Raw genomic sequence first — 16744 nt, 5'->3', positions numbered from 1 at the left:
TATAACTATCATTTCTTACAATGTGTTTGCATCACTGCAGAAGCTCACTGAGGAACATGATGCTCTCCAAAAAGATCATGAGGAAATAAAAAAAAAATTTGATGCATCAAAAGCCAGGAACAAAGTGCTGTGCAGCGAAGTGAAAACTCTGAAGGGACAGATCGTAACCTTGTTGGAGAAAGGAAAACACGACGATGAACTCATAGATGCCTTACTGGTACAGTCTGACTATTACTGTTGGTCCCAGGCCCTGCAGATCAACACTTCCTATAACAGATGAAACATGGCATCATTTTATGACACAGTGACACAGACAGCCTTAGGATATACAGGGGCCTGCTGAATCAAACCGTGACAGCCAGAGGTTTCATAGTCAGCTAAAGACCTTCTGCACTTGATATCAGATCAAGTAAAGGCTGCAGGACAGCACCAGGGGTGACTCAGCTGGAGTCAAGTGGCTCTAAGCTGTAAGTGTTGTAAGAAACATTTTGCAGAAGGGTAGAAACAAGATTGTCTAGTAAATAAAGGCTTAATTCCTAAGTCATGAAGCTGGACTGTTCTGCTTTCCCTATTCTGCTTTCAAACCTGTTAGTAGTGTTTTTTTTTTTTTCTGAGATTGTCCACAGTTTTGCACTTTAATTTATTGTCTTACACAGCCCAAAACACACAAGGCCTGAACAGTAAGTACTAAACCTTGTGCACATCCACCTGCAGTAGCTGGAACTGAGAGGACTCAGCCCTTTCAAAGCTGACAGTGTCAGTAGGGACTTAAGATGTGGTTCTGTTGGTGCAAGCAGCTACTGTCATGTTCTTGCAGGCTCTGTGTGTTCTTCCGTGATTCCAAATGGTTTTCCCCAGTTACAGTAACAAGAAAAAAAATAATAGAAAATGTGTCACTTTTTCGATCATGTTAGTTCTGTACTTCCTGATCCAGCTGCTCACAATCTTATATGCACTTAATGTTTYCTTGTTTCTGTATGTAGGTTTCAGCTAACACATGACAGCTTAGGAGTTAGCATTCTTCTTTCTRACCACCAGGCAGTGGTGAGGAATATTCATGAGAGGAATATTGGTACTGACCAGCAGATTACATAGCTTAGAGGAGCCAAGTAACGGTTGTCACTTTTCCTAAGTCTGAGCAGTCTCACTAAAATTATTACAGAAAGTCACAAGTTTATTTGGGAAATAACGGTTAACCTGTTTTTTCTCTTACAACAAAGCAGCAACTTGCTGGCAATTTGCTCTCCTGACAGAACAAACCATCCAGTGAGTATGAGACATGTCAGTGTGAGGAAAAACTCCAAAACCCACTGGTAAAACAGCCTGGCCACATAACTGGCTTTTCACACTGCCCTCGTCTCTTAAGGTCGCCATCACGCAATCTGTTCATGTTCCAGTTTCACTAAAAGCACATTGAAATCTTTACTGTCTGTTATCTAATTTACAAAAAAAGTTGCCTTCTTTGTTGAAGGCCAGCCTTTCTTAGTCTTTCTGCTGCACTCTGTAGTGAAGCTCCCAGCAAGCTGCATCTCTCGGTGGCCCAGGTCCTTTCTGCTTGCACCATCCAGTTACTAAAGTCTTGATATGACCCGCCGAGGTGAGGGAGGACAGACTGTCGTTACCCAGCAGGATGTATCTGAGTATTAGAAGTTAGAAGTTCTGCACAGTCCTCACAATGGATAGAGATGCTGAGAGCAAGACAAGGTGATCTGATGCTTAAAACATAATGGACCAATTTAATCCTTGGAGTGGCAGTAGTGATATCACTAGGAGATGGGTTTGGCAGGGCAGTAGATTGTCTTAGCATTCAGAAATATGTGTTTGTCTTGGAGGGTATGAAATATGCATATATTCTTAATCTCTGTGTACAAAAGTGAACATATCTCTCATTGTTTCTATTTTATCAGAGTCAGCAGAAGCAAATGCAGGAGATCTTAATGCACCTGAGCCAGCAAGATGAGAAGAACAAGGAGTCCCAGCAGATYCTAGGGCAGCACTTGAACAGTGAATCTCAAAAACAAAACTGCCTTATAGAGCAGCTCAAACAGATGGTGGCTGAACGAGAAGCAAAGGTTAAAGAGCTGGAAGAGATGATTGGGCAGCTCACACTTCAGGTAGGCAGAAGAAATGAACTGGAAGAGCACACCTTGTGATCATTTTAGATCTACTCTTTCTTCTCCCATGTTGTCTGAGGTTGCTACTAGCTTGAGATGGCAATATCTGTGCTACTGACAGACTCTTCTGTTGGAATGATAAAGGAATTCTTGTGACTCGGAGTTTACCATTTGTACCTAATTTTTCCTCAAGCTGTTTAAGCTACAGAAAAAATAGGGATGTTGCTCACATCAACATGCAACTTTATGCCAAGACTGTGTCATATGACTGACAACAGGGGCTGGACTGCAGTGGGGACTTCTCGGTATTTGGCATCCTCGGCTGCTGTTTGCCGCAGGCAGACGAATACAGCTCAGGCCAGCATCGCCAGGCTGCCATGGTAACCAGCGGCATCCTGTTGTGGGAGCAGTGGGACCTCTAGAAGTTATTCTCTTCTCCTACCTGTAAACCTCTTAAATTCTTCCCCCTCAAATCTCCAAGCTGTTGATATGAGTATGATGAATCTCAGCCATATGGAAATTTTAGTGTGCAGGTGAAAGAACGAGGAAGGTTGGCTCCTTATGGACCAATATGTTAAAAATGTTTCCAACCCTTATGATCTGATGTTACAAGCTGACAGAAGCAAGGTGGGACTGTCCTTGGAGTACAGGTGTAGGGATTGAGAGTTAGTCCGCAAACTTGCCAAAGGTTTCTTTTGTGATCTAGTTGTTTGCAATCAGATTTTGTTAGAGTATTTAAGCATCCAGCTGTCAATGATATAAAACAAATCAAAATTCAATTATTAAATAAGAATGAAGAAACATAATTTTCCATTTCTCATATTTCTGCCTTAAAAGAGGCATTGGGGCTTTTGTTTTTTAACCTTTGTCCTTATACGGGTGTGTTTTTCTTTTTCCCCTGAGATTCAACTCCAAATTGTAGCACTTCTGCTCCTCATGGGTTTATGATGAGAATGTCAACCTGTCAGTAACAGGGCAAGAGCTGAACCCAAGAGAAAATCCAGGGCAGGAACACAAACCAGCCATGCTGGCAGTAGTACTACAGTGCTGTGGATTTTCTAGAAACAGTGCGCACCCTATAATTTCATATGAAACCACACAATTTATTGACTTTTGCTTTTATGTGTGGCTTTGTTCTCATCTTGTGAGGGACAGAAACTAAACAAAAGCTTTCAAGGAAGTCCTGTAAATCAAAAGTTATGACGTGTGCATAGCAATAATCCTAAGCAACTGATCAGGTATTGATGTAGCTCTTTACATTTGAACTGTATAACTCCTTTAATACCCTGCTTCAACATTAACAGAGTAAATCTGCCCATCAAGGAAATAGTTCAGGAGTTGCTGCTATACCACCCTTTGAACACTCAGAAGATACAGGTTTTACTCTACTCGGGACCCTGGCATCAGACAGTGATCAGATTGGAAGGACTGGATCTGCTCGGTAAGAAAACTCAAGTGTCAGTGTTCAGAATTGTTATGAGTTGGTCAGAAGCATGGTTTTTCTAGCCAGTTGTATGAAATCACAAGTGCAGTTTGCAAATGGCTCTGACAGCTTGTTTACAGTATATAGGAATCTCTAATCACATTATCTCCCGGACATTTGTCCGGGGACAAGGAAAGATACGTGGACTTGCAGACATTACTACATTTAGCATGACGGTAGTGCAGCTAATTCTTWCTCTGACTCAGATGAGGTTTATGTGGTTGATTTAAGTGCCTTGGTTCTTGTCTGTTATGAGAAACAGGGCTTCTAATGAGGAAGCTTCTGAAAGCAGGTGGGAAATTAACACAAAACTCTGTTTTAAGTAAGTAGTAAATCACTGGTGTATCATTTAAATCAATATAGATGCTTTGAGTAGGATTTCCTTGCAGAAATATTGAAAGTATGCCACATTAGTAGTTGTTCACACACTTTTTCAAGCCTTTCTAAGGACTATTAACTTACATTAATCTTAAAACAGTCATAGGTCTGATTTTTGTGTACACTAATGCTACTGTGGGGCACTCTGGCTGTGTAAGGGACCACAGGAGCCAAAGAAAATTATATCATTTCCTGTGAAAAAAAAAAAAAAAAAAAAAGCTATTTTCATTGCTGAAGTGTTCATGGTCTAATTGAGAATGAGATCTTGAGACTTGTGTTAGGAGGAAAGAGGGAATTTTCACAAGGAGAAGATTGCAACTAGCTTCTTGTATATAATCTTTTTAAAACTCCCTTACCAAGTTACTTTGAACATTGAGTTTGACCTGAAAAGTGACAGGTGTATCCCTAAGAAGAACATTACTATAAAATTTGAAAAAAGTTCATCCAAGTGTTTTGGAGTTAAAGTTAAAACATTATCATTATTTGAATATTTCCCTTCCTTCCTGTTTCTTTTTTTCCTGTAGCACCAAGCACCTTCTTTTTTGTTTCTTGCTGAGTCTTCATAGCATAAAATCCCCTTGAAAATACACATTTCCATTTTATTTCGAGCCTGCAGATTTTATTTCTACAAGCCCTTAATAATTTTTGTTTTGAGGAGATGTGCTAGTGGTCTTGTTAGTACGTATGAAAGGATTTTGCTATAGTGAAAGAGAGATTAGTGACTGTGACTGTTGTGAATGTTATGCTCTCTGTATGGGCTCCATGTTGTTCAGAAGAACCATACAGATCTTTCTACAGTAGGACATTTCCCCTCTGTTAATCCCAGTCTTCCTTTTAAGGCCACTGCTTTTTCTAGAGTGGTAGCATCTTCCTTGTTACATACCTTTCTCCCCTTTCTAATTTTGTAGAAGCGTGGCAGGGGACAAATCTATATTTTATTCACAGTTTTTCTGTTACTGATGACTTCAGATTTCTGGTGATAGGCAGGATTTCTGGCTTTATAGAAACCSTTAAGTGCAATGCAGAAATTATTGCTGGCGCACGTGGCTAACATAGTTCTGTCATGAAAATAGCTGACGTGTCGGGTGGGCAATGAATGAGTGTGAGAATTGCAAGAGCCATTAATAATTTGGTCAGCAGAGCTTGCTTCATTAACTTTAATATACTGACGAACCCTCTATTCTTTTTTACTTTAGTGAATCGTCTTTTCCTTTCAGGAAAGAAGAAATGAAATATGCTATAAATAGAAGCAAAAATCCCCTTGGAGATGTCAAAGTAAAAATCTGCTTTCGTAGATTGGACCACTTTTGTCATTACCAGCCTTAACCTGGGTTTGGGATGGATTAACCAGATACAGCCCAGAAGGCAGCTGTGCCTGTTCCATAACATTAAGGCTTATATCCTCTGTTGGCTGCAGTTTTTAGACAAGGAAAGATGGGCTTAATCTAYAGAGACTTGCCTTTAGGCAATTGAGTTCAAGATCTGAAATCAAAGACCAGAATTTTATKTCCTAGGCACATATATCATTAAGCATAAAACTCACCCAGACTGGAAGTAATACTCTAGTGTTATCAGTTGCGTTCTATTTCCACAGTAAGTGCCTGACAGGTTTTCCTGAGGGTCTTCACAAGGTGGAAGAATTGAACRAAATGTAAATATCTAGATGAATATATTGGGTAAAGTATATTTTTAAGAGGCATTTGAAGACAAAAGTTCTGCACCTTGCTGCAGAACAGGGCTTCAGTTGGTGCAAAAGCAATGCAATATGCAAACTCCATCRCACTAGTACAATAAGTTGTGCTTGTCTCAAGTGACAAGCTAGTGAGTGAGGTGTGAGATGGTCCAAGATAAGGTCCAGGACATGGCCTGTGGGAAAACAGAGCAGCAGTGACTGGTGTGGCTGTTTGTGTGACCAGCTTGAATAAAGCAGGATCAACAGCTATTACWGCTCACGAGTTGCTTCATGGCTACTCTTGACAGCGATACGCTATGACATGGAGCTGCAGGATGCTGGTCTGGAGRGCTAGCAAAATGTCCCCGGAAGCGCAGAGATCAAACATTGCTCAAACACAGTTTCCGTACACTGGAGACGCAAGGTGTGTTTGCAGCACGTTTCAGAATCTGAGAGCAGGCTAAGCTATTGTGTGTGCATAGCCTGTATGATGTGTACTTAGGGGGCTCTGAGAGTCTGTGCCCTGTGAGGCAGCAATAAATGCAAACACTGAAAAATAACAGGAGTTCCTGGAGGACTGCCCTCTGCAGAGCCCARTGGTTTAACAAAGCTGTTTTCCTCTTAGCACTGTGTCCAAGATGGGCCATATGCTTGTAGAATCGGCAGCTACTAAGCCTCCCCTTTCCTGTAATAACGTCACACCTGGAAGGTATGTATATAATGTTCATCATAAACAAGAGAGATTTCCTGCCATGCTCCACAAGCTGCTGGCAACCCTTAGCCCGTTCTGCCTTGTTTCTGTAACTGACAGGTGGTTTCTCATCCTTCCTATCTGATACTGCCAAAGGGTTCTGACACAGGCTCCACTGCCTTTTTGCACTCTTAATTGATTCAATCGATTGCTAGTTTTGTGCCACCATAAATCCTATTTCTTATTTCCCACCCCCACACCCCGGTATTTCCATGCTTTTCTGGTCTAAAGGAGCTATTCCTGAATATTCCCATGTGGAGAGGTAGGGGAGGAAATGAATGAAGTTCATAATGATGGGATAAATGGAAAAACTGCCCCATTCTGTTCATCATATTATTAAACAACAGAATGGCCATTGTACTAATGCTGCTTGAAGCCTTTTAGTTAGGGAAAATCAATAGCATGCTATTTAATAGCTTAGTAGTGCTTTGGAGAATACATATGTAAACTTCTCTTGCTTTGGCAGTAGCAATAGGAGGAGAGTCAGCATCTGTGAATTGATCTGCGGTGGAAGTTTGTTTTCAGGGATGATGGGAAGGGGGAGCATAGTTGCAAGGGAAAAGGCCTTTTTTATTGAAACCCACAGTTGCTTTATTACCTCATATTTCTTTTCCACTTACTGCAATATAGAGGTTGGTGCTGGGGGGAGGTAGTGAGCTTGGTTCTGCAGCCTAGCTTAGTCTTCAGACAAGTATATTCTGGTACATTTTTTCAAAAGCTCTCTTTGTTTCATTTCTTTCATTTGTGAAATGAGAAACATGCTCTTTACGCTTCTGCTTGTTTTAGGCTTGCTAAGACTGACAGTCCAGATTTGAAAGTGCTGCAGACACAGATCACGGAGCACAAGGCTCTCTGGCAGGCTGCTGAAGTGGAAAGAGACAGGCTCCTGGAGCTGGTCACTGTGCTGCAGAAAAGGTAGCGCCTGATTGTCAGCGTCCTCTGTGGGATGCTGTAATTAAGGAGCTGCTAAGCAGACAGACGTATGATGTAGTGTACAGTRCAGTATGCCATACGCTGCTGGTATGATACTTCCTTAAATAGGGACTTTAAAAAATTTTCTGCTCAATTTGACTGAGTAGTTGATGATTCCTTTTTTTTAATCCTTTTAGAACAAAGGACAGTGRAAAAATGGAGTCATCTTCAAGCCTGCTACACCTATATACATACAGAAATGTTGTATTTATGTATGTGTGGTATTCTTTAGGCAGCAATATCATTCATCAGTAGTAAATACTGTAATTACTTTTATAATCTGAGTTCTGTTGCTTTTCACATTCTTATAAGTTTCATTGTATCCTTTTTTCAATGAATTTTTTGTTTAACTGAAGTGTAACGGTGATTTTTTTTCTATTATTCAATTCAATTTAATACAAAGTCGAAATCCAGCTATGTTTTGGAGGACAAAGTAAGGAAAGTCTTTTCTCTTTAGATACCTTTCAGCTACTGATTTTTTCCCCCAGTTACAGAATCCATATTATTTGATTTCCAAATCTATTCAAGCTTCTGGGAAGATACCTTTTTGTCATTGTGCTTTTGAAGACAATACATAGTATTTGCTTTTTTCCTTTATTTTACACCAGTTACTGTTTCTCACTTGTGTATCTTTTATCCTGTACAACTGATCACAGTCAGAGAAATATATTTCTTTATAACGTTTGAAAAGATATTGTCCCTTGTCGCTTTCAGGGGCTAAATCGTGGAAATACACACTGGGAGAATTCTATTCRTATAACTCCATGTGCCTTTAATAGAGCTATGCAATTAGATAAGGACAGGGCTGTGAGTGATTGCTGAATTGGGGCCGTGGTGGATATGGGATAATGAAGAAACACAGAGTCAATGAAATGCACAGCTAAGAATAAAATGTACCATAGACTGATGATTCAGCAACTCCACCATTATCATTTATCAAGAACTCCTGCAGGTAAAGTAAATTTTGTGAGATTGTGTGCAATAACTCTTGGAATACCTCAGGATAATATACTATCCAGTCATATCTCAACATGAGTATATGTTTAAAAAAAAACAATCAAGCCTTCCTCCTCTTTCCTTATCTGTTGGAGTGTAAGTAAGTCAACATACTCAAGTAACATACATGATGTTTAGGTCAAGGGAACTTCACTGGTAGTGGTTATATCAGTGAAATTTGTCTGCAGCAAGAGGATTAACACTTGCCAGAATTTAGGGCTGCCTTTTGCAATCAGTTACTGCAGAGCAGAATACTTGCAGAGGAATACTCCAGAGTAAACTCTAGGATCAGTCACTCCTGGGCAAAGGGGAAGAGCTAGAGGAACATTTCAATATAAGTTACTTGTATTGATAGAAGCTTTCATAAGAAATTACTAATCATGTCATTTCTCCTCCACTGTTTGTCTAATGTAGATGCTAGGGGACCACCTTGTGAATTCACCATTTAGTGAATTCAGAACCATTGAAGAGAAATATAATTTCATGTAGTATGTCACCAGCCTGGTAATTCCCTACCAAAGCAGGTCAGAATCTTGCCTGTAGCTAGATTTTAGAGACAGTGATATAATTTTATTATGATTAAAATATTTTTCAGTTGTGCCAGCTAGGAGGGAAATAAGACTAATCAAATCTCTTGATTYGGGGAGTAAGCAGCTATCACCTGTGGGGTCAAAAAGGAAATTCTTTTATTCCCAAAGACAGTGAGTCAGTTCAGGATTCATACCATACTATGAGTCAATTCAGGATTCTCTCTAGCTTTTAATTCCTTCAAATCATTTAATATCAGCCACTTCTCCCCAAAAGATGCACTGTTGGCTACATTTGTGGATGCACATCAAATTTTTGTAGTTAATTGTCTAAGCTGTTATGTGGTGTAAACAGAGGAAGTTCGCTCTTCCCTATGAAATTCCAGAGTGGCTCATTACTTTCTCTTCCACTCAGTTTCCTCCCTGGTAGTTTCTAATGGCCAAATTTATTAAAAGCAATATTCAGCTTCTTTTCTTACTTTCAGATAAGTGATGCAGAACAGCTAAATCCTAGATAGTGTTTTTAGAAACTACTTTCCTTCCAGATTTTCCGAATGTGTAAAAAATGCAGTTTATTATTCCTCTAATTAATGATCTCCCCTCAGCTATCTGCAGCTTGTCTGCTTATCTGAGTGGGAAATTTATACGAATAGCCAGTGTTAAGGGATCTAAGCAACCTCCATTAATGAACCAATTATTTATAACTGTACTATTAGTTAATTCTGTTTTGCAAATTTGGARGATGTCATCTGGAAGAATTGCACTGGGATTTCTGCCTTTGGATGCAAGGAAAATTCTCCTATTCCCTCTTTTGGGAGCTGTGCAGCATGAAGCAGAATTCAGTACTAAGACTGACTAGTACTAGGCTCCTTACAGGCATAACATGAAAAGGCTGAACTACCTTCTTTTTGCATATCAGGGTGGAGGAAAGCAGTGATAAAGTTTTGGAAGCTGAGAAGAAGCTTCAGGAAGAGCGGCGGCGATGTGTAATTTTGGAGCAGCAGCTTGAAAAACTAAAAATGGATCCAGGGAAGAACACAAGTGCACAGAAACCTCCCMTGAGGAGCAAGGCAGGTGAGATGGAGCACTTATCAAGGGGAGTGTCCCCCAGGCCAACTCCATGGTTAATAGATAGCAGTGATATTTGGACTCTCATCTCTCCAACCTACACAAGTGCTTGACCTTTCACTCTGTAATTTAGCCCTACTTGGAGCAGTGGATTGATACACAAGGTGAAATCCTGGTCCTACGTAATTCAGAGGCCTTTGCCATGGATTTAAGTGAGACCAGAATTTTTTTCAATATAATGTTTTCATGGGATGAGGGTCTACAGGAAGAACTTGATGCCGCTCTGTGTCAACATGAGGCGACACTGTGTTCCCCTTTACTCTTCTGCCTGAGGACTTCATCTGAAGGTTAAGTTAAGAACAGAATTAAAGGACGCATCCCAATTTAAGGCCTGTCAGTGCCCATGAAAAACTATTGCTGGTGATGAAGTAATTAGATCTGGTGTAATTTATTATCCCATGAACATGATAATCTCCTGCTATAAATATGAAAGCCTTGCTAGCATAGTTAAAGAAGAAGAATTCATGGCAAGATATAAAATTTTTATTTCCCTGATCAGATCCTTTTATTGCTTAAGGACTCTGATTCTGTAAAATGTCTAAACCAATAAAATGGTACATATTCTTAAGGAAACTTTTACAGTGGCTTCCCTTTTTATATGTGTTTTTATAAAGTAGAAAGACTCTAAATGCCAAGAGACAAACACTAGCAGTAGGAACTTCATTTTGGCGAATACTGGTGTGGATGTCAAACTGAGTTATGATGGCAGAAGAGRTCAAAAGCTCCCTGGCAGATCGTGTGCATGCTCTTGGTCTGCCCCAAGGTGAAACACCTGATCTTGGGCCATAGGGAARGAGACTGCCCTGCAGCTCAACATATGCGTGCTGTGACTTTCTGTCATGACTCCATCAAGCGCTACTGTGTGTACTAATCCTRTTCTCATCAACTTCTCGCCTAGCTAATCTGTGTTGAGCATTATGTCCTCTACATGTGGTCACCTCCCTGTCCACCTGCACGGTGGTCTTGTTTCTCCTTAGGCTTGGGTCAGATAGAAGTAGGAAACGCTTCTTTAGTTGTATCGCTTTTCTTTGCATCTCCTATCCTAGTGTCCTTCATCACATCCACGTTTGGAAGTGAGATCTCTCAGGAGCAGCGTGATGATGCAAGATACTGTGTATTGTTGTTCACGCTGGGAGCTAGGCTGTCCTGTGTAACATTTCGTTTGTGTTCAGGACCTCAGGTGAAACACTGCCATTCACCCATCTAGCAYTGAGAGAGAAATTAGGTACATAAGAACAGGATTCAGAGGAGCCTTTATCATAAATGGGGACTAAGAGCACATGGATGCTTGAAACTTACTCCTGTCTAAAATACTGATCTGCTCCTTAGAGCAGAACTTTTGTGCCCTTAAAAAGGGCCCAGCCAACACTGACTCATTCTTCCCCTTTTTTTTTTTTTTTTTTTTTTTTTTTTTTCTGTGAGCACTGCTCTTTAGAGCTGTCATACCTATATAAACAGAGAGCCTGGCAACAGAAAAAGTAGTGCGGAAGAATTTAGAAAAAGTCTGTCCTAGAAGACAGAAGTTTGCAGTTCAGTGACCAGCTTCATGTTAGGCAGAAGAATATATARAAATGGAGTGCTCCAATCTTTGAGGTTTTTGGATGTCAGACATTTGTTTTGAGAGGCAAAGCAGTACTGAGGCTCACGGAAGTGATATAATGGAATAGCATTTGTGATGCCCAGTAGTGCTTGGAGGTGAGAGGCACTGGATCCCTCAGGTAGTTCAGCAGGTGCCCAGAGAGGGAAATCGGGTTGTGTTTAGGCACAGATAGTGGCCAACTGAGAGTTCTGGGAATACAGGATCAGTGCGGTGTTTTCCTCTGGCTCTACGCCTTAAATAGTATGAGAGCATTTTTGTGCTATCTTCTAGAAAAGGATTTAATCCATTTTTTTGAGTTTTACAAAAACCTGAGAGCATGAAGTGTTGATGTATTATTCTGTTACCCTACGTGTACATTTCCCCTGCAATCTCAAAGAGATACAGTGATCAGCACTTTGGGTCCTGAGCCATTTTGGTGAGGTTGTGCTGTAGTAACGATCTGGTAGATCATTTCTGAGAAACTGGCATTTCACAGCTGGAGGAAGCAGGCTGTTTTTACCAGCCTGCACAGCACTCTGRTGTGACAGGTTCCTTCTAACTAAATATTTAGTTCATTATCTTTGTCTGCCTAACGACTGAAAAAAAAAAAACATAATAAGGATTAACAGTCAGACTAGTAAGAAGAAATTGTCTATACCGTTCTTTGAAAAGAGCAGCAGCACCTAGTGACTTGGCAAAACACTCTGCAGTCTGCACAAGAAGCAAGTCTATAATTTACCTTTTTAGTGGAGCATGTACGTTATCTAAGTGCTTTCATGCCAGATATTTGAGGAAATAAGAGATGAAAAACTTGAGTATGTAATAGAGACTAGAGAACCCACTAATTTACATAATGTTCCCTTTTCTTTCTGAAAGTGCAAAATTAGAGCTGATCTAATTACTAATCTAATGTTTCTAGTCTCTTCGATTCAAGGAAAGCAGATAAGGATGCTGAGCAGCTAGAAACAACCCAATTGCATTTAATTTTTTTTTTTTAATTTTATCCAAATTTCTAATTTGCAAAGAAGAMTCTCAAAGGATAATAGATAATTAACACCAGGTTTTTGTCAATCCTATAAAATACAAGCTCAAGATCAAAGGCATCTTCTTGGTTACAAAACATCACCATTTCTTCTCTTATGCTTTGCTTCTCCAAACCCAGTAGTGAGGTTCAGAAACCAACATCAGATTCTTAATTGGGAAATCATTCCTGATTTAGAAAACTTACTTTTAGTTACATTTATACATGCTTTACTGAGTTGAACCTATACTATGTTTATGCTGAGGATCACAAAATGATTCACAAAAGCTGTTTCAGTGTGTGCCACACAAATATTATCACAGGTATTCAGAAAGCAACAGTTGTCACAAGCTTAAATGAAATACAATGACAAGATAAACATCCAAATAATACCATTCAACTGTTTCTATTCATTTTTTCCCTCTCTAAGTAGATAAACACACATATTACTGCATTTAGCCCTGAAATGCAAACTCAAGATATTTTACTTTTCCTGAAAGGAGATTAAAATAACACTCTCTCCTATAATATTTACAAATATGTTCATGGATATATGAAAAATTGAACAAATTCCTTCATACTTATCCACTACTTCCTGAGATTTACTTGGTGTACCACCAGTGGAAAAGATYGCTTTTTTTGTTTTAGTAAAACTCCATTTTATGATTATATCTACAGGTCAGTCCACTGGTCAGTCTAGACTCAGCTGGAACGTGAGTGATAAAGAGCTCTCTGCAGCCCAGCTCTCCAGGCTGCCTCTAGAATCGCAGATTCAAGAGCTGAGCACAAGGTGCGGTTTCTATCAGCTTCTTCAAAAATTCAATGGCTAAGATTCATTCCTGTCCTCTTAATAGTGATATTACCTGGCCACATCCTCAGATGATGAAACCCAGCAAACTCCATAGAAATCACAGAAAGTCTGTAAGCTGTTCCTTGTCYGTGTCACTCTTTTATAAACTTCCTAATAATTATACATATACCCAGACATTTTAAGCTAGCACAGACCGCTTGCAAAAAAAAACACCTTTTCTTTTCTTTTTCTTTACTGTTAATAACAAGCTTATGAATGAAACTAAAATTTTCACCTTTGACAAAACAGATATGAAAAGGATCTTGACCTTCTAATATTCTCTATCTCAAAAAGAAAAGAAATGTGTTTTTTTTTTTATCTATCCTTTCCCATGCCTGTCATAAAATTACCAAAGAGCATGTGTTTCAGTGTTTTCTTCTCTGGAGCTGAAGCACTGTCCTCATTTGCTTTGAAAGTCCACAGCTCACATGAAAGTTTCCYTTTGTTTCCTCATAGGCTTGTGATCCAGCTGGATGAGAATGAAGCTCTGAAGGCTGCTTTGGAAACTGCTGTGAGAATGAAAGAGGAAGACTTTAAACTGTACCAAGACACAATGGACCAAGTGAAGGAGATCTTTCTACAGGCCCTTCGGCAGCAGAAACAAGAGAAGAATTAAGCAAGATATTCAGAATCCTTTGGACTGCCAAGAAGGGGGAGAGCCCAGGCCTTATAGCCATGAAYTGAAATGCAGTGGAAGTGTAGTTTTCCTGCAAATGGTAAAGAAATGACATAATCTGATGCTGCGAAGGATGAGAAATGGCTCTAAACAGAAGTACAAAATCAATGAAGATTTTGCATTTCAGCAAGTTCTATCTGTAAGAGTTAGCTAGCAGCTGGCTTTCAAACTGCGCATGCTGTGGTTTCGTGGCATTTAGGAAGCTGCAGTTCTGCAGTGTGATGTTAGGCAAAACCTTTCAGCAGAATTTTCCTAGAAAGTGCTTGGTGACTAATATGCTGCTGACTTTATCTGCACGTGTAGGAATTTGCCATACAAAACTTAGGCCAGCCCCTTTCCAAAGCCATGCCAGGAACATAGTGAATTGAATTTTTATCAGCAAGCTGATACCCGTCTGTCTTAAGGCTTTTCTGCAATACTTAAGTGCTGAAGGAGTAGATTAGCCTGGCCTGTGAATATCTGCAAGTGAACTTTGTGGAGACTCCGTTGAGCATCGCAGTCTGTGTCTTTGCTTATTGCGTATTGGCAGTGATAAGAGCTTTCACTGCAGAGGTAGGCAGACTGTGCAGACTACCCCTCCAGTCAGGCAGACTTGCTTTAAATTCAGCTCCTGTAATCACTCATTCTATATGAAACTTGCCTTCCAGGATAAAAATGCCCAATTTCTTGGTCTATGCATTCATCCATCAGTCAGGTCTTGTTCTTGCTAGGAAGAAATGCTAGCAAAACACAGGCAAGTTCTTGCCACACTTCTGGTGATGCTGAAAACCCTTGCATCTCTGTCATTTTCTCTTACAGCGTGGTGAGAACACTGGGCGCAAGCTAATCAGGCATTAACATGCAGCTTGCTGGCAGTGAGCTAGCCTTAGGGATTATGAACAAATGGAGAGCTGGTCATTTTTGTATAGTGCTGTTTTGTTTTGCAGTTGAGAGTCTTTCAAAGCTCTTCTCTTTCTGCTTTGCTTTGTTAGCCGCTTTTTGCAAGTGCAAAGTTTGCCAGGCATTAACCCCATCCATCAACAAAAAGTGGATTTGTGGACAGACAAGCCACCACTGCCTTCCCCAATAGTAGGAGCAGGTTCTAATTCTTACCTGTGCTGAGATAAGGCAGAATGAAGAAGAGAGCAGAGTTGAGTTACTCCAGACGTAGTGAGAGCAGCATGGTCCCTGTCATCCTTCTGCTTAGTCTCAGCAATGTCTCTTCAAATAGTTCACYGAGTCCCTGACAGAGGAGGTCTTTGAACCAAGGAGAAGCTAAATGCCTGAGAATTAACCCTCTCTGTGCTTAAGAAGATCTTGACCCTGCTTCCCCAACACTGACCTTTAGCAGAGCAAACTTGTGAGGTGCCTGTCACAAATGGCAGGACCAGATTCCTCTTGCTCTCCTTGGCAACAGCATCAGAGGAAGAGGCATCTTGCAACTCTCAGCCCCATCTCCAGYTTCTGACAATTCAAGGAATCATAAGTCCTGGATCCCCTGTGACTGTGATGGGGGGGACAGATACAATCTCATCCAGGTGAGCTAGTTGCCTCTGTCCAACTCCATCCTGAGGGAGATTGTGCAGTATGGGGTTGACTGAGCAGACCAAAGAGAAGAAATCAGTCTACCTCAGACAGATATTTTAAGAACCTGCAGTAGTGAGGAGAAGATGTTGAAAGGTTTGCTGAGCTGTGGCAAGAGGTGCGGATACTTTGCTATGTATTGGCTGCTAAATTCAGGCCTGATAGCTTACAGTTGGAGATTGTGATTTTGCTTACACAGAAGTGTGAATCAATAACATTTTCATGTAAGTCAGAGTACTTGAGAATCAATGTACTGTCCTTTCTAGTATGTGGTCAGCATTTGTCTCCTATCCTCGTGATGAAGGAGTGGAGATCATACCACTCTCTAACAAAATTCTCCCTGGGATGGCTATGAGTCATCCTATGAAATGCAAATAAGAAACTTGGAGGGCTGTGTGTTAYGGAACACGCATGGCTTGACAATACATGGTGCAAACCTCAAGCACTGCAACACTCATTTCTTTAAATATATGTTTGGGGTTGCATGAAAGTGTATCTTCTTTTTATGCACGTACACACACACWCACTCACTCACTCACTCAYGGAAAYGTACAAATCTACTACCTCTGATYACAGAAGAGTGGAGGGTCTGAACACAGGCATGGCTGTCCAGTTCTTCTCAGTTTTCACTTTAGTTTTGAAATAAATTCCCTCTGAATTTTCAACAGAGTGACTTTGCTTTGGTTTCTCMCAGGGCTGACATTGCATGGATCTCTTGCAGTGACCGATTGCCATTTACTGTATGTTTTCAAGGTATGAGACTGATACTCCCACTATGCATGTGTTCTTATGACTGAATGTAAGAAATCTGGTCAGGTGTTTGAAGCAGCAGTCCTATTTCAGCTGGCTTCCGCCCCCATATCTYGCAGCCCTTCACCCTGTTTTGGCTACGAGTGCCTGTCCCCACGTCACCCTTTGCTGTTCTGGTACAGAGGTTTGTTCTGGTGTGTGGTGCAGCTCGTTCAGTGGTGGTCTGGCTGAGAAAAACTCACAACTAAACCAGGGCAGGGGGTTGCTTTCCAGCTCACTCAGTT

The 16744-nt window shown here is 40.5% G+C and overlaps 1 protein-coding gene across 5 annotated transcripts in view; it reads left to right on the top strand.

Moving 5' to 3' along the window:
* CCDC13 (coiled-coil domain containing 13) overlaps positions 1 to 16315 on the top strand; it is a 34756-nt gene extending 18441 nt beyond the window's left edge. For 2 of the 5 annotated variants that reach the window (XM_085316520.1, XM_085316519.1), the window contains 8 exons: positions 41 to 217; positions 1908 to 2114; positions 3419 to 3555; positions 6273 to 6356; positions 7185 to 7313; positions 9813 to 9967; positions 13300 to 13411; positions 13928 to 16315. In XM_085316520.1, coding sequence (XP_085172646.1) covers positions 41 to 217; positions 1908 to 2114; positions 3419 to 3555; positions 6273 to 6356; positions 7185 to 7313; positions 9813 to 9967; positions 13300 to 13411; positions 13928 to 14087 — 1161 coding nt within the window. In that variant the 3' untranslated portion in view covers positions 14088 to 16315. Of the gene's footprint in view, positions 1 to 40; positions 218 to 1907; positions 2115 to 3418; positions 3556 to 6272; positions 6357 to 7184; positions 7314 to 8084; positions 8323 to 9812; positions 9968 to 13299; positions 13412 to 13927 lie in introns of those variants that run through there. The other 3 variants (XM_085316521.1, XR_014897222.1, XM_085316522.1) reach the window with 3 other exon arrangements.
* The last annotated feature ends 429 nt before the right edge of the window (positions 16316 to 16744 follow it).

Source organism: Rhea americana, unplaced genomic scaffold (assembly GCF_003343005.1).
Source record: "Rhea americana isolate MKP2758 unplaced genomic scaffold, rheAme1 scaffold_47, whole genome shotgun sequence".
NCBI lineage: Eukaryota > Metazoa > Chordata > Aves > Rheiformes > Rheidae > Rhea > Rhea americana.
The sequence above is the reverse complement of the archived record's forward strand: the minus strand, read 5'-3'. Positions and strand labels throughout refer to the sequence as shown.